At 37.6% G+C, this 25,572-nt stretch overlaps 3 protein-coding genes across 14 annotated transcripts in view; 1 reads left to right on the plus strand and 2 right to left on the minus strand.

Moving 5' to 3' along the window:
• Positions 1–25,572, minus strand: part of CSNK1G3 (casein kinase 1 gamma 3) — a 410,789-nt gene that overhangs the window by 241,637 nt on the left and 143,580 nt on the right. The window lies entirely within an intron of this gene.
• Positions 1–25,572, plus strand: part of CEP120 (centrosomal protein 120) — a 168,478-nt gene that overhangs the window by 100,039 nt on the left and 42,867 nt on the right. For all 12 annotated transcript variants that reach the window (XR_008703234.1, XM_055549356.1, XM_055549355.1 and 9 more), the window contains 2 exons: positions 18,568–18,716; positions 24,921–25,118. Coding sequence is in view for 11 of the 12 variants with exons in the window: in XM_055549356.1 (XP_055405331.1) it covers positions 18,568–18,716; positions 24,921–25,118 (347 nt within the window). In the remaining variant the exon portion in view is untranslated. The remainder of the gene's footprint in view (positions 1–18,567; positions 18,717–24,920; positions 25,119–25,572) is intronic.
• On the minus strand, positions 2,064–15,555 carry LOC129641248 (tetraspanin-13-like). The gene is made up of 2 exons (XM_055565982.1): positions 15,513–15,555; positions 2,064–2,752 (listed from the first exon to the last, which is right to left on the minus strand). Exons 1-2 carry the CDS (start codon positions 15,553–15,555, stop codon positions 2,202–2,204), a joined length of 594 nt encoding a protein of 197 aa, XP_055421957.1. The 3' UTR covers positions 2,064–2,201.

The raw sequence follows: 25,572 nt of genomic DNA on the forward strand, positions 1-25,572 counted from the left end.
GTTGCTTCCAAGTTGGGGCTCTTAGGTATAGAGCTATTACAGACATCCTTGTGCAGGCTTTTGAGTGGACATGAGTTTTCAGTTCATTTGGGCAAATACGAAAGAGCATGGTTATTGGATCGTATGGTAACAGCATGCCAAGGTTTATTAACATAAGAAACTCCCAAACTGTAAGAGTGTATGGTAAGAATATATAATTTTGTAAGAAACCAACAAACTTGTCTTCTAAAGTGGGTGTACCATTTTCCATTTCCACCAGCAGTGAATGAGAGTTGCTGTTGCTTCACATTCTTGACAGCATTTAGTGGCTCTTTAGTTCTTCACTTTCTGCCATAAGGGTGGTGTCATCTGCATATCTGAGGTTATTGATATTTCTCCTGGCAATCTTGATTCCAGCTTGTGCTTCTTCCAGCCCAGTGTTTCTCATGATGTACTCTGCATGTAAGTTAAATAAGAAGGGTGACAATATACAGCCTTGAGGTACTCCTTTTCCTATTTGGAACCAGTCTGTTGTTCCATGTCCAGTTGTAACTGTTATATATGCACTAGAATATGATATTTGTCTTTCTATTTTTGACTCACTTCATTCTGTATAATAGGTTCTAGGATCATCCATCTCATCAGAACTGACTCAAATGCATTCCTTTTTATGGCTGCATAATATTGCATTGTGTATATGTACCACAACTTCTTTATCCATTCATCTGTTGATGGACATCTACATTGCTTCTATGTTCTAGCTATTGTAAATAGTGCTGCAGTGAACAATGGGATACATGTGTCTTTTTCAGTTTTGGTTTCCTCAGGGTATATGTCTAGGAGTGGAATTAGTGGGTCGTATGGTGGTTTTATTCCTAGTGTTTTAAGGAATTGCTATACCATCTTCCATAGTGGCTGTATGAATTTACATTCCCACCAACAGTGCAAGAGTGTTCCCTTTTCTCCATACCCTCTCCAGCATTTATTGTTTGTTGACTTGTTGATGATGGCCATCTGACCAGTGTGAGGTGATATCTCATTGTGGCTTTGATTTGCATTTCTCTAATAATGAGTGATGTTGAGCATCTTTTCATGTGTTTATTACCATCTGTGTGTCTTCTTTGGAGAAATGTCTGTTTAGGTCTTTTCCCCACTTTTTGATTGGGTTGTTTGTTTTCCTGGCTTTGAGTTGTGTGAGCTGCTTGTATATTTTGGAAATTAATTCTTTGTCAGTTGCTATTTTTTTTTTAAGGTTTCCGTACTTTAATTTTTTAACATAATATACAGAACCACAATACTATTTAAATTTCAAATTATAGGAGATCACATTCAAATATGCTTGGATTTGACAAGCTGCTGTGGCAATACTGAGAAATTTCATAAGAAGGGTTTTAGAATTTGCAAGATAATCAGATATCGTTTTACTACATGGGCCAATGCATTAATAGTAACTTCTTTAAAAAGGCAATCTTTGGGACTTCAAATTATTATAAAACAATACCAAGATTATATATAGATATGCTTTCTGAATTTCTCAAACTCATTTCATTTTGAAGGCTGAAGGTAAATGTTACACATTGGGACATTCAGGAAATCATTTCTCCTTTGCACTTACCTGTAAAAATCAAAACCTAAACCATACTTTCCTAAAGACATGACTATTTCTAGACTACATTAGTGTGATCAGAAAGACTACTAGAAGTAACTTATCACTTTTATATTAACAATATTCACCACATCACTTCTTTCCTAAAAGGACAAAAAACTGGCGAGTTTAGATTTCCCTTGTTGAACTTATAATAATCTCATACTTTCTGGCTTTAATAAACTTCAACTCTTTTTTTCCAGTGAGGACTAGCTATACAGCACAGTGCCACATAACAATTATTCCAGTGAGATGTACATTAAGAGTCACAATATGATCAACACAACAGTGCCTTACAAAGTTTTTCTGCAGGTAAAACTGCTAAGAAAGGCCACAGTAGACAGTGCCAGACACTGCGAAAAACAATAGATTACAGCTACCACTGAGGTTCAGAGACCACAAGTTTCAGATTTGTTTCAGCAATGGAAAAAGAAAAACATTTAGAGAAACATAAAAATATATAATTCCACTGTCAATAATGTAATTTTTCAGGTACTGTTTCCTTAAACAGGCAAATTAGTTTAACTTAGAGGAAATGTACAAGATCAGCATAGGAAAGATGTTCCTTGTTTTCTCATCAAAGGAATGTGCTGGGATTAGGACGAGGGTCTTTCTGGTTCCTGTAGGTCAGCCAAACACCCAGGATCTCTGTAAAACTGAAGAAGAGGCCAATGCCACCAACAAATCTCAAAACCTCTCCCACGTATCTTCCTATTATTGGAGCACAGGGTGAGCACGGGTGGCTGCTTTTCACACAGCTTGCCATACAGGTGTCATTTGGGTTAAAACTTCGGAACCCACAGCAGTTTAAATTTCTCTGGATGTCATCCCGAGCACTTGCTGTATTGTTCCAACCAACTTCCAGGAGCTGAGCCTGTTGCTCCTGGTTCAGGGCTAAACAAACACATGATACTGAAAACTGGACAATAAATACAAGCAAGAGAATAATCATGTAAAAAAAAAGCAACACCTGATGGTGTTTCACAGCTCCAATCAGCCCCACTAACGCGATCAGGAACAAGAAGATGCCAACGGCGATGACCACGCCCACCACACGGAGACTGGAAATCAGCCCAAAGCCGATGCCCCATGCAGCAATTCCAATCAGAAGCAGGCTAACCAACCAGCCTCAAGACTGAAGAAAGAGCTCCAAGGCAGCAACAGGGACATTAATGTTTTAATGGATGGGGCAACTTATTTGTCTGAAGCAGGATCCTGGAGCACCACCCCACCATGTCGGTAGACAGCAGCAAAGACACCAGGGCAAGACGTAGCAGTTCATTTGCTATTTTTATCTCCCATTCTGAGGGTTGTCTTTTCGTCTTGCTTATAGTTTCCTTTGCTGTGCAAAAGCTTTTAAGTTTAATCAGGTCCCACTTGTTTACTTTTGTTTTTATTTCTGTTACTCTAGGAGGTGGATCACAGAGGATCTTGCTTTATGTCCTCGAGTGATCTGCCTTTGTTTTCCTCTAAGAGTTTTACAGTTTCTGGTCTTATATTTAGGTCTTTAATACATTTTGAGTTTATCTTTGTGTGGTGTTAGGAAGTGTTCTAATTTCATTCTTTTACATGTAGCTGTCCAGTTTTCCCAGCACCATTTATTGAAGAAGCTATCTTCGCCCCATTGTATATCTTATTTGTCAAAAATAGGGTCCCTGTAGGTAATAGTTTATTTCTTGGCTTTCTATCTTGTTTCATTGGTCTGTACTTCTGTTTTTGAAATACAGTCTTGATGACTGTAGCTTTGTAGTGTAATCTGAACTCAGAAAGGTTGATTCCTTCAGTTCCATTCTTCTTTCTCAAGACTGCTTTGGCCATTTGGAGTCTTTGTGTTTCCATATGAATTGTGAAATTTTTTGTTCTAGTTCTGTGAAAAATGCCATTGGTAATTTGCTGGGAACGCATTGAATCTGTAGATTGCATTTGTAGTATAGTCATTTCCACAATATTGATTCTTCCTACCCAGGAATATGAAATTTGTTTATGTTGTCTTTGATTTATTTTATTAATGTCTTATAATTTTCTGTGTACAGTTTTTTTGTCTCCCTAGGTAAGTTTATTCCTAGATATTTAACTCTTTTTGTTGCAGTAGTGAATAGGATTGATTCCTTAATTTCTTTCTGATTTTTCATTGTTAGTATATAGAAATGCAAGTGAATTCTGTGTATTGATTTTGTATCCTACAACTTTGGTAAATTCACTGATTAGCTCTAGTAATTTTCTGATACTATCTTTAGGGTTTCTATGTATAGTATCATGTCATGTGCAAACAGTGAGAGCTTTACTTCTTTTCTGATCTGGATTCCTTTTATTTCTTTTTCTTCTCTGATTGCTGTAGCTAGGACATCCAGAACCATATTGAGTACTAGTGGTGAAAGTGGACACCCTTGTCTTGTTCCTGATGTTAGGGGGACTGCTTTCAGTTTTTCACCATTGAGAATAATGTTTGCTGTAGGCGTATCATATATTTTCCCTTTACTATGTTGAGGTAGGTTCCTTCTGTGCCCATTTTTGAAAAGTTTTCATCATAAATGGGTGCTGAATTTTGTCAAAGGGTTTTTCTGCATCTATTGAGATGATCATATGGTTTTTATCTTTCAGTTTGTTAATATGGTGTATCACATGGATTGATTTGTGTATATTGAAGAATCCTTGCATGCCTGGAATAAACCCAACTTGATCATGGTGTATTAGCATTTTGATGTGTTGCTGAATTCTGTTTGTTAAAATTTTCCTGAGGATTTTTGCATCTATGTTCATCAGTGATACTGGCCTGTAGTTTTCTTTTTTTGTGTTGTCTTTGCCTGGTTTTGGTATCAGGGTGATGGTGGCCTTGTAGAATGAGTGTGGAAGTGTTCCTTCTTCTGCAGTGTTTTGAAAGAGTTTTAGAAGGATAGGCATTAGCTCTTTTCTAAATGATAGAATTCTCTTGTGAAAATATCTGGTCCTGGGCTTTTGTTTTTTGGGAGATTTTTGATCACAGCTTCAATGTCAGTGCTTGTAATTGCGTTGCTCATAATTTCTATTTCTTGTTTGTTCGGTGTTGGAAGATTGATCTTTTTTAAGAATCTGTCTATTTCTTCCAGGTTATCCATTTTATTGCCATATAGTTGTTCATAATACTCTCTTAAAGTCCTTTGTATTTCTTCATTGACTGTTGTAACCTGTCCTTTTTCATTTCTAATTTTGTTGATTTGATTCTTCTCTCTTTTGCTCTTGATGAGTCTGGTTAAAGGTGTCTCAATTTTGTTTATCTTCTCAAACAACCAGCTTTTAGTTTTATTAATCTTTACTACTGAAGGCAATGGCACCCCACTCCAGTACTCTTGCCTGGAAAATCCATGGATGGAGGAGCCTGGTAGGCTGCAGTCCATGGGGTCACTAAGAGTCGGACAGGACTGAGCAACTTCACTTTCACTTTTTACTTTCATGCATTGGAGAAGGAAATGGCAACCCACTCCAGTATTCTTGCCTGGAGAATCCCAGGGACAGAGGAGCCTAATGGGCTGCCATCTATGGGGTCGCACAGAGTCGGACACGACTGAAGCGACTTAGCAGCAGCAGCAGCATTGTTTCTTTTATTTCTATTTCATTTATTTCTGCTCAGATCTTTATGATTTCTTTCCTTCTACTAATTTTGGGGGTTTTTTTGTTCTTCTTTTTCCAGTTGTTTTAGGTGTAAAGTTAGGTTATCTCTTTGATGTTATTCTTGTTTCTTGAGGTAGGATTGTATTGGTATAAACTTCCCTCTTAGAACTGCTTTTGCTGCATCCCATAGGTTTTGAGTTGTCATTTGTTTCTAGAAATTTTTTTATTTCCTTTTTGATTTCTTCAGTAACCTGTGGGTTATTTAGAAATGTGTTGTTTAATCTCCATGTATTTGCATTTCTTACAGTTTTTTTCCCATAATTGATATCCAGTCTCATAGCGTCGTGGTTGGAAGATGCTTGATACGATTTGAGTTTTCTTAAATTTACTGAGGTTTGATTTGTGACCCAAGATATGGTCTTTCCTGGAGAATGTTCCATGTACACTTGAGAAGCAGGTGTATTCTTCTGCATTTTGTTGGAATGTACTGAAGATACAATCAATGAGATCCATTTCATCTAATGTATCATTTAAGACTTGTGCTTCCTTATTAATTTTCTGTTTTGATGATGTGTCCATTGGTGTGAGTGGGGTGTTAAAGTCTCCTAGTATTATGGTGTTACTGTCAATTTCTCCTTTTATGTCTGTTAGTGTTTGTCTTATGTATTGAGGTGCTCCTGTGCTGGGTGCATACATGTTTACAGTTGTTAAGTCTTCTTAGATTGATCCCTCGATTATTATGTAGTGTCCTTCCTTATCTCTTGTAATATTCTTTAAGATCTATTTTGTCTGATATGAGGATTGCTATGCCAGCTTTCTTTTGCTTCCCATTTGTGTGGAATATATTTTTCCATCCTCTCACTTTCAGTCTATACGTGTCTTTAGGTCTGAAGTGAGTTTCTGGTAGACAGCATATATATGTATCTTGTTTCTGTATCCATTCAGCCAGTCTGTGTCTTTTGGTTGGAGCATTTAATCCGTTTACATTTAAAGTAATTATTGATATATGTGTTCCTATTGCCATTTTCATAATGATTTGGGGTTGACTTTGTAGATCTTTTTTCTTTTCTTGTATTTCTTGACTGTGTAAGCCCCTTTAATGTTTGTGGTAAAGCTGATTTGGTGGTACTGAATTGTCTTTAACTTTTGCTTGTCTGAAAAGCTTTTTATTTTTCCATCAATTTTGAATGAGATTCTTGATGGGTACAGTAATCTTGGTTGTGGATTTTTCCCTTTCAGTACTTTAAATATATCCTACCATTCCCTTCTGGCCTGCAGAGTTTCTGTTGAAAGATCAGCTGTTAAACGTAAGGGGTTTCCCTTGTATGTTACTTGTTGCTTCTCCCTTGCTGCTTTTAATATTCTTTCTTTGTGTTTAGTCTTTGTTAGTTTGATTAATATGTGTCTTGGTGTGTTTCTCCTTGGGTTTATCCTGTATAGGAGTCTTTGTGCCTCTTGGACTTGATTGACTATTTCTTTTTCCATGTTTGGGAAATTTTCAACTAAAATCTCTTCAAAAATTTTCTCATACCCTTTCTTTTGCTCTTCTTTTTCTGGTACCCCTATAATTCGAATATTGGTGCATTTGATATTGTCCCAGAGGTCTCTGAGACTGTCCTCAGCTCTTTTCATTCTTTTTACTTTATTCTGCTCTTCAAAAGTTATTTCCACCATTTTATCTTCCAGCTCACTGATTCATTCTTCTGCTTCAGATATTCTGCTATTGATTCCTTCTAGAGTATTTTTAATTTCAGTAATTGTATTGTCGCTGTATGTTTATTCTTTAATTCTTCTAGGTCTTGGTTAATTGATTCTTACATGTTCTCCATATTGTTTTCAAGGTTTTTGATCATACTTACTATCATTATTCTGAGTTCTTTTTCAGATAGTTTGCCTGTTTCCTCTTCATTTATTTGGACTTCTGTGTTTCTAGTGTGTTCCTTTATTTGTGTAGTATTTCTCTGCCTTTTCTTTTTTTTTTTAACTTATAGTGTTTGAGGTCTCCTTTTCCCAGGCTTCAAGGTTGAATTCTTTCTTCCTTTTGGTTTCTACCTCTTTAGGTTGGTCCAGTGGTTTTTGTAAGCTTTGGGTAGGGTATGATTTTTGTTTGTTTTTCCTCTGCTGGGGAAGGCTGAGTGAGGTGGTAATCCTGTCTGCTGATGATTGGGTTTATATTTTTGTTTGTTGTTTAGATGAGGCTTCCTGCACAGGGTGCCATTGGTATTTGGGTGATGCTGGGTTGGGTCTTGTATTCTAGTGATTTCCATTGTGTTTGTTCTCACTGTTTGGTCCTCTCTAAGGTTAGTTATTTGGTAGTCTAGGGTCTTGGAGTCAGTGCTCCCACTTCAAAGGCCCAGGGCTTGATCTCTGTTCAGGAATGAAGATTCCGCAAGTTTTTTGTTATGGCATTAAGTGAGATTAAAACAAATATCCAAAAATGAGAAGCCAAAGATAAACCCCAGACAAATGACAGTGACAAAATCAGGCAAATAATAATTAAAATATTTGAATATACACATATACATATACACCCATGAGAAAAGTCAAAACAGTAATAAAGTACAGTATAGAAAAGTATAGAAAAACAGTAATAAAGTATAGTATAGAAAAGTCAACAAAAATAAAGTATAGTAGATTGACCAGATGAACAAAGGAAATCAGAAACTATATTTACCAGTTAAGAACAAAACTAACTAAAGCACAAACTGGAAAACAAAACTAAAGCTAGGTGCCCAGTGGGTAATAAAGCAATGAAAATAAAACTAACAAATATGTTGAGAGGAAGGGAAAGAAAGAAAAGAAATAAAGAATAGATATGCAAAGTTAAATAGAGGTAGATGAAGAAGATTTATATACATTAAAGTTTAACTGCAAGGGGAAAAGAGCAGTAGGGAAGGCAAACAAAGGAATAAATGTAGAAAAATATAACAGGTTTAAAAAATTAAAAACTAAAATTATAAAAAAGAATAGAAGAAGAAGAAAAAAAAGGAAGCAGAAAAAAAAAGGAAATCTCCATAGAACTGCAAAAGCCCAGTGTAGAGGCAGAGGTTTATATCAGCAATAAAAAGTGTGACTGAATATACACATATGCATATACACCCAATAGCAAAATCAAAACAGTCCAACAAAAATAAAGTACAATAGATTGACCCAGCAAACAAAGGAAACCAAAAATTATATCTACCAGAGCAAAACTAACTAAAGCACAAACTGGAAATCAAAATGAAAGCAAGGTGCCAGTTGGGGAATAAAGCAATGAAAATAAAACTAACCAATATTTTAAGATGAAAGAAAGAAAAGAAAAAATAGATACACAAAGTTAAATAGAGATAGATAAGATTTATATACATTGAAGATTAACTGCAAGGGGAAAAGAACAGTAGGAAAAGCAAACAAAGGTATAAATGTAGAAAAAATAATAATAGGTTAAAAAAATTAGAAATTAAAATTAAAAAAGAAAAGAAAAAAGAAAAAAAAAAACTCCACAGAACTGCACAAGCCCAGTGTAGAGGCAGAGGTTTATAACAACCATAAAAAATGTGACTGAGAGGGAAAAAAAAAGCTCAAAAGCTTAATTAGATTTCATAGTGTCAATAAAATTGACAACTACAACGGAGGGGGGGGGGTGGGGAGGAAAAAATCCAAAAGTATCTACAGAACAAGTCAAAACGTAAGAATAATTAATGTTTTTCTTGAGTCACTGCTGTCAGAGTCTTTCCCTCGCTGGGAGTCACAGTCCACCTCACCTCCCTAGGATGCCCTCCAACACTGTGCTGACTGATCTCTGAACCTGCTGTGGGGACAACTCAGATTGTAATCTGGTCCTACTCCTGTGTGTTCTTGCCTCCAGTGTCCCCAGCTATCAGAACTAGTGTGTTTTCTTTTGCGGGAACTCTCAATGACCTTTTATATATTCCATAGACACAGAGTCTTCCTAGTTGATCGTGTGGATTTAATTTGCAGCTTGTATAGCTGGTGGGAAGGTTTTGGATCTTCTTCTTTAGCCTCACTGCCCCTGGGTTTCAATTGTGATTTTATTTCCAGCTCTGCATGTGGGTTGTCCACTGGGGCTGTTGTCCGCTGTTGCTCCTGAGGCTGCCCTGGAGGACTTGGGTTTGCCCTTGTGAGGGCCAGGTGTAGAGGTGGTGCAGCTGCTTGGGTTGCAGGGGTTCTGGCAGCACCAGGTACTCAGGGGAGTTGGCAGCTAGGGCAGCAGGAAATACAGTGCTCTGGAAGGGTATGGCAACCAGTATTGGCCCACATGCTCTAGTATTCTTGCCTGGAGAACCCGCCTCCCTGACAGAGAAACCTGGCAGGCCACAGTGTACAAGGTCTCAAAGAGTCAGACACTACCAAAGTGATCCTGCGCGCATAGATGCAAGACTTTTTTTTGCCTGCGGCAGCTCTGCCCCAGTTAGAGTTGGGTGTGAAGGTGGTGCAGCCGCTTGGCTTATGGGGATCTTGGCGGCACCAAGTATGCAGGGACAGGGACTGCCTCTGCCTTAGGAGTTATGGCTCTACCAGAGTCTTTTTTTCCAGCCTCTTGTAGCTGGCGATCAGAAGGCCTCTTTGACCTGTTTTTCTCCGTAGCTCCGCCCATTCAGGCAGTTAGAGGGCTCCCTTGCCTGGGATCCTTCTCTGTTGTTCAGTGCCACAGGCACTTAGAAGGGGCCCCCCTGGCTGGGGTCATACTCTGTAGATCGGCGCATCAGGCACTTAAAGGGGCACCCTGGGTGGGGTCCTACTCTGTAGTTCAGTGCATCAGGCATTTGATGGGCCAGCCTTTCTGTTGTTCAGCTGCCAATGCTGGTGTGTGGGGAGAGAGAGGCTATGGTGATGGTCCACCCCTTACTCTTGACTCAGCAGTATCGCCTTGCTTCTGTGGCTTTTAAGCTTTTATGGTAGCTTTCCTCTACAGGCATTTCCCACCACAGTCTCCTCCCTCACATCCCCTTGATCTGTCTCTCCGCAGTCAACAGCAATCCTTGCCCTGGGATTGCTCCACAATCCCTAAACTCCACCTCCTAGCTGCTGCACTTTCCAGGGGACTTGTGTCCCTGTCCAGGGTATGTATTGCTGCAGTGAGGACTGTCTGATTCTCATTCCATTTAGCCTGCCACAATCAGCTGTTTCAGTCAGCCTTAAATGTTCCTCCTCTGACTCAGACAGTTGCCCCAGTGTGGGGATTGGACTCCTGCTTCAGTTCCCCCACCTGCCGAGGGCAGGTCCAGTCCTACTGATACTCCTGTTTTCCCCCTAGTTCCTTCCTCTTCCTGAGTTTTGCATGGTTCTATATATTCTTTTCCAGGGGTCAGGTACTCCTGTCCATTCTCAGCTGGTGTTCTGCATGCACATATGTGTCTGAAGGCGTATTCCTGATGTATCTGTAGAGAGACATGGATTCCATGTTCACCTACTCCTTCACCATCTTGTTCTTTCCTTTATAGACTTTTTGATGATGGCCATTCTGACTGCTGTGAGGTGATACTGCATTGTAGTTTTGATTTGAATTTCTTTAACAATTCACGATGCTGAGCATCTTTTCATGTGCCTCTTGGCCATCTGTATGTCTTCTTTGGAGAAATGTCTATATAGGTCCTCTATATAATGCCTATGTAGGCCCATTTTTTAAAAAAGATTCATTTATTCATTTAGTTTTGGCTACACTGATCTTTGCTGTGTGTGTGCTTTCTCTAGTTGTGGCAAGCAGGGACTACTTTGTTGCAGTGCATGAGCTTCTCATTGCAGTTGCTTCTCTTGTTAGGAGCACAGGCTCTAGACTTGTGGACTTCAGTATTTGTGGTGTGTGGACTCAGAAGCTGTGTTACATGAGCTTATTTGTTCCATGGCATGTGGGGGTCTTCCTAGACGAGGGATCGAACCTGTGTCCCCTGTGTTGGCAGGTGGATTCTTAACCACTAGACCACCAGGAAAGCCCCTGCTGACCATTTTTTTATGGGGTTGTTCGTTTTCTTGATATTGAGCTGTATAAGGTGTTTGTAAATTTTGGAGACTAATCCCTTTTTGGTCACATCGTTTGCAAATATTTTCTGTCATTTTGTGGTTTGTCTTTATGTTTTGTTCATGGTTTCTTTTGCTGTGTAAAAGCTTCTGTGTTGAATTAGGTCCCTTTTTTATTTTTTTAAGTTACTTTTTATTGGAGTATGGTAGATATAATGTATTAATTTCTGCTGTATGGCAAAATGAATCAGTTATACACATATGTAGATCCTCTTTTTTTAAGGTGCTGTTCCCATATAGGTCATTACACAATATTGAGTAGAGTGCTCAGTGCTATGTAGTAGGACCTTATTAGTTATTTATGTTATATATAGTAGTGTGTATATATCAACCACAGTCTCCTAATTTATCCTTCCCCGCTTCCCCCTTGGTAACTATAAATTTGTTTTCTACATCTGTGACACCATTTTTGTTCTGTGACTGGATGCGTTTGTACCATGTTTTAAAATTCCACATGTAAGCAGTATCATATTTGTCTTTCTCTGACTTACTTCACTTAGTGTTACAATCTTTGGGTCCATCCATGTTGTCACAAATGGCATTATTTTGATCTTTTTATGACTGAGCAATATTCCATTGTATATATGCACCACGTTTTTTTTAAAACCATTCCTCTGTCAATGGACATTTAGGTTGCCTCCATGTGCTGGCTATTGTAAATAGTGCTGCAGTGAACATGGGGATGCATGTGTCTTTTCAAATTATGGTTTTCTCTGGACATTTGACCAGGAATAGGATTGCCGGGTCATATGGTAGTGCTTTTTAGTCCATTGGTTTATTTGTGTTTTTATTTCTGTTACTCTAAGAGACAGATTGAAAAAGATATTTCTGAAATTTCTGTTAGAGTGTTTTTCCTATGGTTTCCTCTGAACGGTTTTATAGTATCTGGTGTTATATTTAGGTCCTTAACCCATTTTGAGTTTATTTTTGTGTCAGTATTAGAGAATGTTCTTATTTCATTCTCTTATAGGTAGCTATCCAGTTTTCCCAACATCACTTACTGAAGAGACTTCTCTCCATTGTATATTCTTGTCTCTTTTGTTATAGATTAATTGACTGTAGGTGTGTGGATTTATTTCTGGGTGTTCTGTCCTGTTCCATTGATCAGTATTTCTGTTTCTGTGCCAGTGCCATACTGTTTTGATTGCTATAGCTTTGTAGTATGGTCTGAAGTTGGAGCGCTTGATTCCTCCAGCTCCGTTTTTATTTCTCACAATTGTTTTGGCTCTTCAGGGTCTTTTGTGTCTCCATACAAATTAAAAACATTTTTGTTCTACATCTGCAATAAATGCCTTTGGTAATTTGGTGGGGATTGCATTGAATCTGTAGATTGCCTTGAGTGGTATAGTCATTTGAGAATATTGATTCTTCCAATCCAAGAATTTGATATCTGTTTTGTGTTATCTTTAATTTCTTTCATAAGTATTTTATGGTTTTCTGAGTACAGGTCTTCTGCCTCCTTAGGTGGATTTATTCTAGGTATTTTATTATTTTTGATGTCATGATAAGTGGAATTATTTCATTAATTTCTCTCTGATCTTTCATTGTTAATATATTGAAATGCAAGAGGTTCCTGTGCATTAATTTTGTATCTTGCAACTTTACTGAATCCATTGTTGTAGTTTTCTGGTTGCATCTTTAGGATTTTCTATATATAGTGTCATGTCATCTTCTAACAGTGATAGTTTTACTTCTTTTCCTATCTGGATTCCTTTTGTTCCTTTATCTTCTCTGACTAGTCAATGGCTAGGACTTCCAAAACTATGTTGAATAAAAGTGGTGATAGTGGATGTTCTTATCTTGTTCCTGATCTTAGAGGGAATGCTTTCAGCTTTTCACTTTTATGAATGATGTTAGCTGTGGGTTTGTCATATATAGCCTTTATTATGTTGAGGTAAGTTCCCTCTTTGCCCACTTTCCAGAGAGTTTTCAATCATTAATGGGTATTGAATTTTGTGAAAACGGTTTTTTGTATTCCCTAATAGCATATGATTTTATAATAGTTATTTATTCTTATTTTGGGCTGTGCTGTGTCTTCATTGCTTCATGAGCTTTCTCTAGTTGTGGTGAGCAGTACTGAAGAATCCTTGCATCTCTGCAATAAACTCCACTTGATCAAGCTGTGTGATCCTTTTAATATATTGTTGGATTCAGTTCGCTAGTATTTTGTTATTTGTATCTGTGTTCATCAGTGATATTTGCCTGTATTCCTCCTTGGGTTTATCCTGCCTGGGACTCTCTGAGCTTCCTGGTCTTGAGTGAGTGTTTTCTTTCTCATGTTAGGGAAGTTTTCAGGTATAATCTCTTCAGATATTTTCTTGGGCCCTTTCTCTCTCTTCTCCTCTGAGACCCTATAATGTGAATGAAAGTCGCTCAGTCATGTCCATCTCTTTGCGACCCCATGGACTCTACAGTCTTTGGGATTCTCCAGGCCAGAATACTGCTGTGGGTAGCCTTTCCATTCTCCAGGGGATCTTCCCAACCCAGGGATCAAACCCTGGTCTTCTGCATTGCAGGCAGATTCTTTACCAGCTGAGCCAAACGGGAAGCCCAAGAATCCTGCAGTGGGTAGCCTATCCCTTCTCCACCAGATCTTCCTGACCCAGGAATTGAACCAGAGTCTCCTTCATTGCAGGCAGATTCTTTACCACCTGAGCTACCAGGGAAATAAATGTGAACATTGCTTTTAATGTACCATGAGTCTCTTTGTCTGTCCTTATTTGTTTTCTTTTTTTCCCTTTATTCTGCTGTGCAGCAGTATATCCACCATATGTCTTCCAGCTCATTTGTCTGTTCTTCTGCCTCATTTAACTTGCCATTGATTCCTGTAGTATTTTTTTCTTTTCAGTTCTTGTAATGTTGATCTCTGTTTGTTCTTTAGGTCTTCTAGCTCTTTATTAAACATTTCTTGTATCTTCTCATTCTCTGCCTTCATTCTGTTTTTGAGGTCTTGGATCATCTTTACTGTCATTACTCTAAATTCTTTTTTGTGTAGATTGTGTATCTCCACTTTGTTGTTGTTCTTCTGGGGTTTTATATTTTTCCTTGATCTGGGAGTTACTCCTCTGATGTCTCATTTTGTCTACTTTCTGTGATTGTGGTTGTCGTTCCACAGACTGCAGGGTTGTGAAAGTGAAGTAGTCATCATCGAATAGTCTGCTTGCTTCTGCTTTCTGACCCCTGGTGGATGAGGCCTAAGAGGCTTGTATAGGCTTCCTTGTGAGAGAGACTGGTTCCTGCTCACTTGTGGGTGGTTCCTGCTCACTTATGGGTGGACCTGGTTCTTGACCATCTGGTGGGCAGAGCTGTGTCAAGGGGTGTGTTTAGTGGGCAGCTGTGGGCTCAGAAAGACTTTAGGCAGCCTATTTGCTGATTGGTGGGGCTGTGTTCCTGCTATTGGTTTGACTTCAGGTATCCCAGCACTGGAGTCTACAGGCTATTGGCTGGGACCAGATCTTGGGGAGAAAATAGCACCCTCCAAGAGAGCTCACGCCAATGAGTATTCCCCAGAGTTACTGCCACTAGTGTTTTTGTCCCTGCAGTGAGCCATATCCAAGCCCTGCTTCTGCCAGACACTCTGATTCCAGCAGGTAGGTCTGGCCCAGGCTTTTATGAGATCATTGTTTGTTTGCTTTTTACCCTGGTTGTGGTGTACAGGAGACTTTGTGTGCATTCTCCGAGAGTGGAGTTTTTGTTCCCTTCAGTACTGTGAATTTCCTGTAATCAAACCCTGCTTGCTGAGTTCAAAGCCAGTTTGCTCTGAGGGCTCTTCCTGATACCGGACCTTCAGGCTGGGGAGCCTGACGTGGGGCTCAGAACTACCTCAGCAATATAATTATTTTCCAGTTTGTGAGTTGCCCATCTAGTGGGACTGGCATTTTGATTTTATTGCATTTGTGCCTCTCCTACCCTTTTGTGGCTGCTTCTTTGTCTTTGGATGTAGGATATCTTTTTTGGTAGGTTCCAGTGTTGTTGTTTTTTGTTTGCTTGTTTTTTGGTTGATGATTGTTCATCATTTAGTTGCAATTTTGATTTTTTTTTGAGAAGAAGTGAGCTTATGTACAATATTACTCCACCATCTTGTCTCCATGATGGTTAATTCTCTGTAAATGGTGTTTTAAATTTAAAATTCGACTTGTTTATTCTTGATCTGTAGGAAAGGAATTGGCTTTTGCATGTTTACCTTGTCTCCTGCACTATAGTTGTTTATTATTAGTTCCAGGATTAGGGTTTTTTGGTTCCAGTTTTGGTTTTCCATAGATGGACATTCTACACTTACCTGCAAACAAAGGCAGTTTAGTGTCTTTCTTCCCAACCTTCATGACTTTGTTTCCTTTTCTTGTTTTACAGCAACAGCTAGGATTTCCAGAGTACTATTGAAAAGCAGAGTGAAAGGGGACATCCTTGCCTTGCTCTTGATTTTAGTGGGAAAGCCTCTGACCAATAAGTATGATGTTAGCTGTAGATTTTTATAGATGCTCTTTATCAAGGTAAGGAGGTTGCTCTCTATTTCTAGTTTACAGATAGTGTTTTATCATGAGGAAGTGTTGGATTTTGTCAGATGGTTTTTCTGCATGTATTGATAAGATCACGTGAGTTTTCATCTTTAGTCTGTTGACATAGTGGGTTATATTCATGGCTTTTTGAATGTTGAACCAGCTTTGTTTACCTTGAATAAATCTCATTTCGTTGTGGTATATAGTTCTTTTATGTGTTCAGTTTGATTGTCTAATACTTGGTTGATAATTTTTACATCTTTGATCATGAAAGATGTAGGTCTGTTGTTTTCTTGTAATGTCTTTGCCTAGATTTCATATTAGGACAATGCTAGTAGCCCCATATAATGAGTTAGAAAGTATTTTCTCTGCTTCTGACTTGTGAAAAAAAATTGTAGAGGATTGGTATAATTTCTTCCAGAAATTATGGTGAATGTTAGGTAGAACTCACTAGTGAACCCATCTGGATCTAGTACTTTCTGTCTTCTGAAGTTATTGATTCAGTTTCATTATATAGGCCTATTCAGGTTGTTTCTTCCTATGTGTGTTTTGGCAGATTGTTTTTAAAAAGAATCTGTTTCATCTAGGTTATCAAATTTGTGGACATAGAGTTGTTTATAGTATTCTTTCATTAAACTGCTAATGTACATGAAATCTATAGTGATATCCCCTCTTTCATTTTTGATGATATTAAATTGTGTCTCCTCCCCCCCACCCCCAGGCTGGCTACATTCTTACTGATCTTTTTCAAAGAGCCAGCTTGCTTTTGATTTTGTTAATTTTTTCCCCATTGATTTCTTGGTTTCAATTTCATTGATTTTGGTTCTAGTTTTTATTTCTCTTCTGCTCACTTTTAATTTTATTTGCTCCTGTTTTCTTAAGATGAAAGCTTAGGTTATGGATTTTTTTTTTTTGGTCTTTTAGTATGCCTTATAATTTTTTATTGAAAGATGGACCTGATATACCTCTAATGCAGTGAGTGGTAAGGGGGAGGAGAGCATTCTATTCAGAAGATCAGTTTCGGTCTTTTGGTGAAGATGTGTCCCTGTACATTTTGGGCTTGTCTGACACTAGATTTTGGTTAGGTATCTTTGGCAGGAGTATCAAGATGCTCTCTTCTCAGTGCATCTTATTGGTTGGTGCACTATTTGATTTAGTCTCATTACTGATGATGTTCACTTGATTATTTGATTAAGGTGGTGTGTGTCTGTGTTTTCCTTTGTAATTAATAAATATTTTGTGGGGAAGAGTTAGAAATTTAGAAAAATATTTATTCTTCTTGATACCTTCAATTTATTCACTTATTTACATTATCTAAATATGGACTTACAGTTTTCTCTTAGTTTAGTGGGTTATAATCTTTAACCATCATTATTTGTCAGAGATTTGAGCATTAAGAACTCTTTTAATCATCTGTTTTTTAGTACATCAGTAATTCTTTGAGCTTTTTTTTTTCTTTTTTTTTTTTTTTTGCTATAAGAAGATAGTCTAAGTTCATCCTATACTTGCCCTATCTCAGTCCTGGATCCAGCTATTTCTCTAAGGAGCTCTGCTTGCTTTTTTTAAGAAAAGAATGATGTTTAGAAGTCTAGATTCGGCTGCTAGGTGTGCTAGTTGCTGTTGGGCTGTTGCCGTTCCCATGTATGTATACACGTGGATATATGTACTCAAACACATGTACATATACATATATACTTCTGTATATTTATTTGTCCATATATATATCTAACAACATACACTCACATTGATGTGTTCAGTCTTTTTACTCCTTCACAAGATTTATCCTAGTGTTTTCCATTTCTGATAATGAGTAATGAGACCCATCATAGTTAGTATTTTGACTTTAAGTACTTTATTAAAGTACTTGTCAGGTACTATGCTAAGTGCTTTATTTTATCTAATTTGATCTTCTCAACAGCAGTGTAAAAGATTTTCAGGAGAAAAACTGGAGACTAAAGGAGTGGTATAATTTCCCCATACGACCCACTGAATAGCAGAGCTCGGGTTGGAACTTTGGTGTGTGTGACTGTGGTGTGTGCTCTTAACCATCAGCTACTTTAGCCAGTGCTGCCGTAAGCATACTTCTTCAGGATTAATTCCTGAAGGTGTCAGCGTTTGCTGGTAAATAGGGTATGCATGTATAAAGTTTTGGTAAGCTCTCACGTGTTACCCTTTAAAAGGTTGAACTAGTCTGTGCCTACCAACATGGAGAGTGCTGACTTGCTGGCAGTCTCCCTAACACTGAATATTGTCTGTTACTTTAGTTTTATGTAGTTTCATTTTTCAGCTTAATCAGTTGCAAAAACCCCTATCCCTCTGCCATCTCTTCATAACGAAGCCTGTTTGCTTATATCCGTTCTTCTCAAAATTGTTTACTGTTTTCTGTTATTCTTAGAACACTGTCCAAATGCTTCAGCATGGTCTTCAAGAAGACTCTTTATGATGTGGCCTCTCTCCTCTTTCTGTACCTAAGTCCTTGCATTATGGTCCAGCATGCCACACCTGTTTTTCTCTAACCACATCCTTTCTCTTGCCTCTTGAGTTTTTGTATATATTGTTCCTTCTCCCTAGAATACCTTTTCCTCTATGTAGTCACTTTGCTCTTTTCAGCCAGGTTTTGCTTATTTTTCAGTTCACAGTTTAGATTCATTTCCTTCAGGCAACCTGTGATGCCTTTCTTACGCGGTTTATTAAACTGAAGTCAAAGGAAACCTTACTGAGATATTAACTGTATCTGTGAAAATGGCCAAGTAAATGAAAAAGTATAACCAGCTTACAAAATCTTAAACTTGTTTATGGCAAACTACAATGTAGTTAATTGTGTTTTTTTCCATAAAGTACCTGCCAGCCTGTCTGGACTTGACCCAAAGGACATCGTGGCAGTGCTGAATGAGGAGGGAGGCTACCATCAGATCGGACCAGCAGGGTACTGTACTGACTTCTTCATCATGTCAGTGACCATAGCATTCGCCACCCAGTTGGAGCAGGTGAGATTAGTGATTCACGAAGAATCTGAAAACATTTTATTTTTTAAAATCTGTTTTTTAGGTATTGAAAAGACTTGTAAGTAGACTTAAAAAATAATTTAGAATAATGTTTTCTTTCAAGTCAGAAAACACTTTTGTTTCAGGAAAAGAATGATGATCTTGGGATTATCAAGGGATGATCTTGGTAGTAAGAGAATAAATTAAATCTCTTAGAATTTAGAAGAAAGACCATGAGTAAACATTGTTTTACATTGTATTGTGTGACTGGTATGAAATGATTCCCCTCCCTCAACCCCACCCCCAAGTATTAAATTATTTACTTTTTGGAGAAATGTATAATGTTGGGAACATATTCTCAATCATACCTTAATAGCTCTCAGGTCTGGGATTAGATTTTACCCAATTTACAGACTAACAAATTATCCCAAATGCTGCCAGAAGATAGTAGATTCTTAGATCAGAGATAAAGGAGTGTATTACTCTCAGCCCAGCAAACAATATGACTATCAGTGTATTTCTTTCAGTTTCTTCTACCCCAAGTACCATGGAGGTGACATAGAGGGGCCTAGGTGGTTTCTTCACACTCAGTGGGTATGTCACAGCTTAGGAACAGAGTTTAGGGAATGTACCACTTTTAGCATAAGCAGTCCTGGTCTTTGGGAAGATATGTTACAAGGTTATGAGTTGCACAGTAGTCAGGGCCTCAGAGTCTTGGTACACAGTAAGAATGTACCAACCAGGATGAATTCTGGCAGCGTTCAGGCTAATTTGTTAGTTTTTAAACAAGGTAATATCTAATCCCAGAATATGTGGGGATGCTTAAGGCCTATGGCTGATTATCTCTTCCCATCAATGGCTCAGCACAACAGTAGCTGTTATTTCCTGCCCTTTTCAGGATCAAGTGCAGTTTTTTTTGACATTATGTTGATCTATAGTGTGTGAAATAAATTAATATTTAAAAAAAATAGAGACTATAACTTATGACTTTACATTTTTATCATACTATTCATTTTCTTAGAGGTATACGTTTTCCAGATAATCCACATTCATAAGTGAAATATGAGTTAGTGACCACACTAAATCTTTGTAAGGTTTATCAGGTAAAGATTTTTCTTAGGAAATAATATTTAGCTTTGTCACACTGAATGCATGCCTACTGCACAAAGTACTTTTATATATGCATATTCTTTGAGCATTACTCTTTCTCTCCCAATTTGGTCCTGTCATTTTCTCATTAATACTTTGTATGTGCTTTTGTCTTTCTCCATCAATTTCCTTATTTTTTTTCTTCTCTTCATAAAACTCTGCTTGTTGATTGCCCTGTTTAATATACCTCACTGGTTGAGGGGAAAGCTAGCTACCTATTGTCTGTTCTTTAATCACATCAGAACACACATTAGATAATGAGCCTACTGTATTTTTATTATGTTATTAAACACCTGCAAAGTATTTAAAATTGCTACTTTGTTTTTAAAAATATTTTTTCAACTTCCCTGGGAAGGTATAATTGTTAATATTTATCAATCACTTACTTTTGTTATGTTTTGTGAAATACTTTGCTAATGTTGGGTTTAATCATACCACAACTTTAGGAGGTTATTAGTTTTACTTTTGAGATAAGGAAACTAAGTCTTGAGAAAGTTCTGTAACTAGTAAATATACTTAGGAATTTCCAGCCATAGGGTCACTTTCCACATTCTATTGTTGCCGTATTTTGCTCCCTCTGAAGGAGTTTTGGAGTAAGATCAATTTGAGCTGGAGTCTCATTCTCATACTTACTAGCTTCTTTAATTTAGGGAACTTACTTAACCTTTCTCAGGCTTGAATTTTCTTGGTTGTATGGTATTGATACTACCAGCTTTGTGGGTGTATGTGAGGAATGAAATAAAACTAATATGCTTAACATGTAGTTTGTATGTGTGAAGCTATACACACATACATGTGCTATATGGTGAGAGCTAACCGACCTATTTGAATCTACCACTAAAACTAATTCAGTTCTTGGTAATACAAAGGAACTGATTAGGACAAATCACTCAGCTTAGTTAAAAATATAAAACAACCTTGTCTGGCAAGCTATTTGATATCTCTGATAAAAATTAAGCCAAATATGTACCCCCAAAGATTAAACAGAAAATTACCATAGAACTCTACAATTGCACTACTGGGTATATATCAAAAGAATTGAAAACAAGGTATTCAAATAAAAAGTATTTGAATATTCATAGCAGCATTATTCACGATATCAGAATATCACAGAAATAACACAGTGTCCATCATGGATGAATGGATTAATTATACACACACATACACAATGGAATATTAATGGAATATTATTTAACTGTAAAGCAAATGAGGTACTGATACATGCTAAAACAAGGGTGAATGTTGGAGGCATGCTGAGCAACATAAGCCACATATAAAAGGCCACATACTGTATGATTCCATTTAAAAAAAGTATCCAGAATAGACAAACTCATGGAGACAAAAAGCAGATTTGTGATTTCCAGGGCGTGGAATGGGAGTGGCTGCTTAATGGTTCTGGTGTTTCTGTTTGGGGTGATGGAAAAGTTCTGGAACAAGGCAGTGGTGGTGGTTGCACAATATTGTGAATGTACCTAATGGTACTGAAAGGCACAGTATTTAATGGTTAAAATGTTAAATTTTCTGTTACATGTATTTTACAATAATTTTTTAAAGCACACAAAAAATTAAGCACAGTAATTTATTCATACCCTGATATTGCTTAGTATTACTTGTTTGCTTTTTTTTCTTGGACTAGCCCAAGGATTTTTAAAAATAGCATTTTAGCTTTTTTCTTCTCAAGCTAGTCAAAGGCCATGTGAGAAAACATCTAGCAATAAAGAAAGAAACATATTTTTCAGATGCAGATAAGGGACTTAGAATACTGATACTGTATAGTAGTAGAATGGAGGAGTGAGATTAGAGTAAGAATACTGGATGATAATAATCTTACCTCCTTTTTAAAAGGGTGAAAAAAAACAAAACAAAACTGTTCCTAAGTCCAAGGGTGATAAAGGATTTTTAAAAGCATCTCTTCCCTTAATGGGAATTACTTAGAAGTAAGTATACTATGAAATATAAAGGGGCTATCTTTATTTCTTAAAAATTTTTGTTGCTTACTGATTACAGAAGAAAGTAAAAGAAAATGAAAGTTTCTTTTAAGTAAACTCAGAAATAATCACCCATAAGGGCAGAATATTTTTTCCTCAGATATTTTCCCATTCATGTAACAGTTGACTGTGTGCTAGGTAGAATTGTAGAAGTGAACATGTATTATTTCTTTTAATCCTTCAAATAACCATAAGAGAAGTGGAGCTGCAGAGTGATTAAGTACTTGTCTAGTCTCAAGGCAAGCCATTGGTGGAACCAAGGTTGAGGAGAGAACTCCAGAATTTGTTCTTTATAACTACAATATTAGTAGTTTTTGATTATGATTTTAGATTTGATTAATGATTAAAATCTAATCAAACAAATACATTGTAAAGTAAAGGATTAAAGTAATAACATATATAATAATACAAAGGTTCATGACATTGTACAAGAGGCAGTGATCAAAACCATCCCCAAGAAAAAGAAATGGAAAAAGGCAAAATGGTTGTCTGAGGATGACTTACAAATAGCTATGAAAAGAAGAGAAACGAAAGGCAAAGAAGAAAAGGAAAGATACCCCCATTTAAATGCAGAGTTCCAAAGAATTGCAAGGAGAGATAAGAAAGCCTCCCTCAGTGATCACAGTGCAAAGAAATACAGGAAAACAGTAGAATGGGAAAGGTTAGAGATCTTGTCAAGAAAATTAGAGATACCAAGGGAACTTCTTGTGCAAAGATGGGCACAAAAAAGGACAGAAATAGTATGGACCTAACAGAAGCAGAAGATATTAAGAAGAGGTGGCAAGAATACACAGAACTATACAAAAAAGATCTTCACGACCCAGAAGTAGCAGAAGTAGATATTCTTCTGGAATTCCCTTGCTTTCTCTATGATCCAACAGATACTGGGCAATTTGATCTCTGGTTCCTTTACCTTTTCTAAGTCCAGCTTGTACATCTGGTAGTTCTTGGGTCAGGTACTGTTGAAGCCTAGCTTGAAGAATTTTGAGTACTACCTTGCTTCATGTGAAATGGATGCAATTGTACGGTAGTTTGAACATTCCTTGGCATTGCTCTTCTTTGAGATTGGAATGAAAACTGACCTTTTCCAGTCCTGTGGCCACTGCTGAGTTTTCCAAATTGGTTGGCATGTCGAGTGCAGCACTTTCACAGTATCATCTTTTAGGATTTGAAATAGCTCAACTGGATTTCAATCACCTCTACTTGCTTGGTTTGTAGTAATGCTTCCTAAGGTCCACTTGACTTCACACCCCAGGATGTCTGGCTCTAGGTGAGTGAGCACACCATCATGGTTATATGGGCCATTAGGACCATTTTTGTCTTCTGTTAATTCTTGCCACCTCTTCTTAATCTCTTTTACTTCTGTTAGGTCCTTGCTGTTTCTGTCCTTTATTGTGCCCATCTTTAAATGAAATGTCCCCTTAGTTATCTTCCCATTTTTAATCTATACCTCCATTCTTTTTCCAAGATCTTGGATCATCTTTAGTATCATTACTCTAAATTCTTTTTCACATAGATTGACCATCTTCACTTAGTTACTGTTCTGGGGTCTTCTCTTGTTCCTTTGTTTGGGACAAGTTCTTCTGGTATATCATTTTGTCTTTCTGTGATTTCAGTTCCTCTTCCACAGGCTGTAGGACTGTAGTTCTTTTTTGCTTCTGCTTTCTGCCTGTGGTGGATGAGGCCAGTCCAAGGGGCTTGTGCAGGCCTCCTGGTAGGAAGGACTGGTCCCTGCCTATTGGCTGGTGGACCTGGGAGTCATCCTTTGGTGGGCAGGGCCGTATTAAAGGCCGTGTTTAGTGGGCAGATGTGGGCTCAGAAAGCCTTTATGCAGCCTATCTGCTAATTGGTGGGGCTGTGTCTTGCCCTATTCATTGCTTGACTTGTTGCGTCCCAGCACTGGAGCCTACAGCCTGTTGGGTGGGGCCAGGTCTTGGTTAAAAAATGGTGGCCGCCAGGAGGGCTCACGCCAGTGGGTACTCCCCAGAAACACCACCACTAGTGTCTGTCCCTGCAGGGAGCCACGTCCTCCCCACCTCTCACACCTTCACAGGACGCGGCAACATCAGCAGCTAGGTCTGGCCCTGGATCTTGTGAGGTCTCTGCTTTTTCCTGTGTTCTGGTGTGCATCCTCCAAGAGTGGAGTTCCTGTTTTCCCTCGTCTGTGGATTTCCTGTGAGCAGACTCTGTAGGCCTTCAAAGCCAGATGCTCTGGGGGCTTCTCGCAAGACCAGCCCTCCACACTGGGAGCCTGATGTGGGGCTCAGAACTTTCAGTCCTGTGGGAGAACTTTTGTGATATAATTGTTTTGCGGTTTGTGGGTTGCCCACCCAGGGGTATGGACTTTGATTTTATTGTGATTGTCCCTCTCCTACCCCCTTGTTGTGGCTTCTTTGTCTTTGGATGTAGGATATTTTTTTTTTGGTATGTTCCAGTGGTTTTTCTTCCTTTCTTTTTCCCCAGTGGTTGTTTAGCAGTTGTGATTTTGGTGGTTTTTTTTTTGAGAAGCGGTGAGCTCACATCCTTCTACTCCACTATCTCATTCCACCCTCAGTAAACAGTTCCTTGGTGAAGGGCTCCATTTTCCCCCTGCAGTAGCTCTTTATAATGGGTGGAAGATAGCCTTTTGTAGCTATTAATTTATAGGTCTCCAAGTTTTGTAGGAATAACTAAAAAACCATTTTTTTTTTCTTTCATCAAAAGCCCTGGACTGAGAATTCATAAGGAAAAGTTCAGTGTCAAATATTTTACTACTTTCTTCTAAAATAATATTTATGGACTTTTCATGGACTAGTTAAATGTGAACTCTAAAACAACATAAGTGTTATGTTATACAACATAAATGTATAAAAATATTTTAGTTTCATTTTGCTTGTCTAAGTAAACCTTTAAAAATTAAAACTAGTAACTTAGTAGCAGTTTGGCAGAGATTTAGAAATTTTGAGTTACTAATTTAAGGCCTGAAATAAAAATCATTTTAGCAAATGTCTTTGGAGTTTATCAGACATTTATAAGCATGGTTAGTGGTTTATAAAGTAATAATCTTTTTTTTTCCCCCTTAAATGTTTAGTTAATTCCATGTACCATGAAACTTCCAGAAAGACAGCCTGAATTTTTCTTTTATTATTCTTTACTGGGAAATGATGTTACAAATGAACCCTTCAGTGATTTGATCAACCCAAACTTTGAGCCAGAGAGAGCATCTGTTCGTATACGGAGCAGTATAGAAATTCTTCGTGTTTACCTAACTCTTCATTCTAAACTACAGGTAAGTATAGCAGAAATTGTTTTCAATTAAAGTCTATTTTTTTTTTAAAGCATTAAAGAGGTGCCTAAACTCTCTTGTTGCTGAAGTACATACCATCTTCTACCATATCTCTTATTTTTTTAGGAATTATCCTGACTTGTAAGTCATAAGATGACAGTTATTTCAGAATGTTAGGAGATGTAACACTTTAGTTATTTTGAAAAGAGGTAGGTCAGTTATCAATCATTTATCATATTCAATAACAAATTGTACCTGGAACTCAAACCTGTGATCATCAGACACGTTTCATTATTGTTACTGGAGATTAGCTGTTACCATACAGATCACACTCTAGAGTTCAGAATTTATAAACCTTTTTGCTATTAAAGCAAAGAGATAATAAAACAACTTTTTAAACCTGCCCTTGAGTTAAGTAATTTTGTAAACCAATTTTAAATAGAACTTTATTTCTTAG

This window comes from Bubalus kerabau, chromosome 1 (assembly GCF_029407905.1).
Source record: "Bubalus kerabau isolate K-KA32 ecotype Philippines breed swamp buffalo chromosome 1, PCC_UOA_SB_1v2, whole genome shotgun sequence".
Classification (NCBI taxonomy): domain Eukaryota; kingdom Metazoa; phylum Chordata; class Mammalia; order Artiodactyla; family Bovidae; genus Bubalus; species Bubalus kerabau.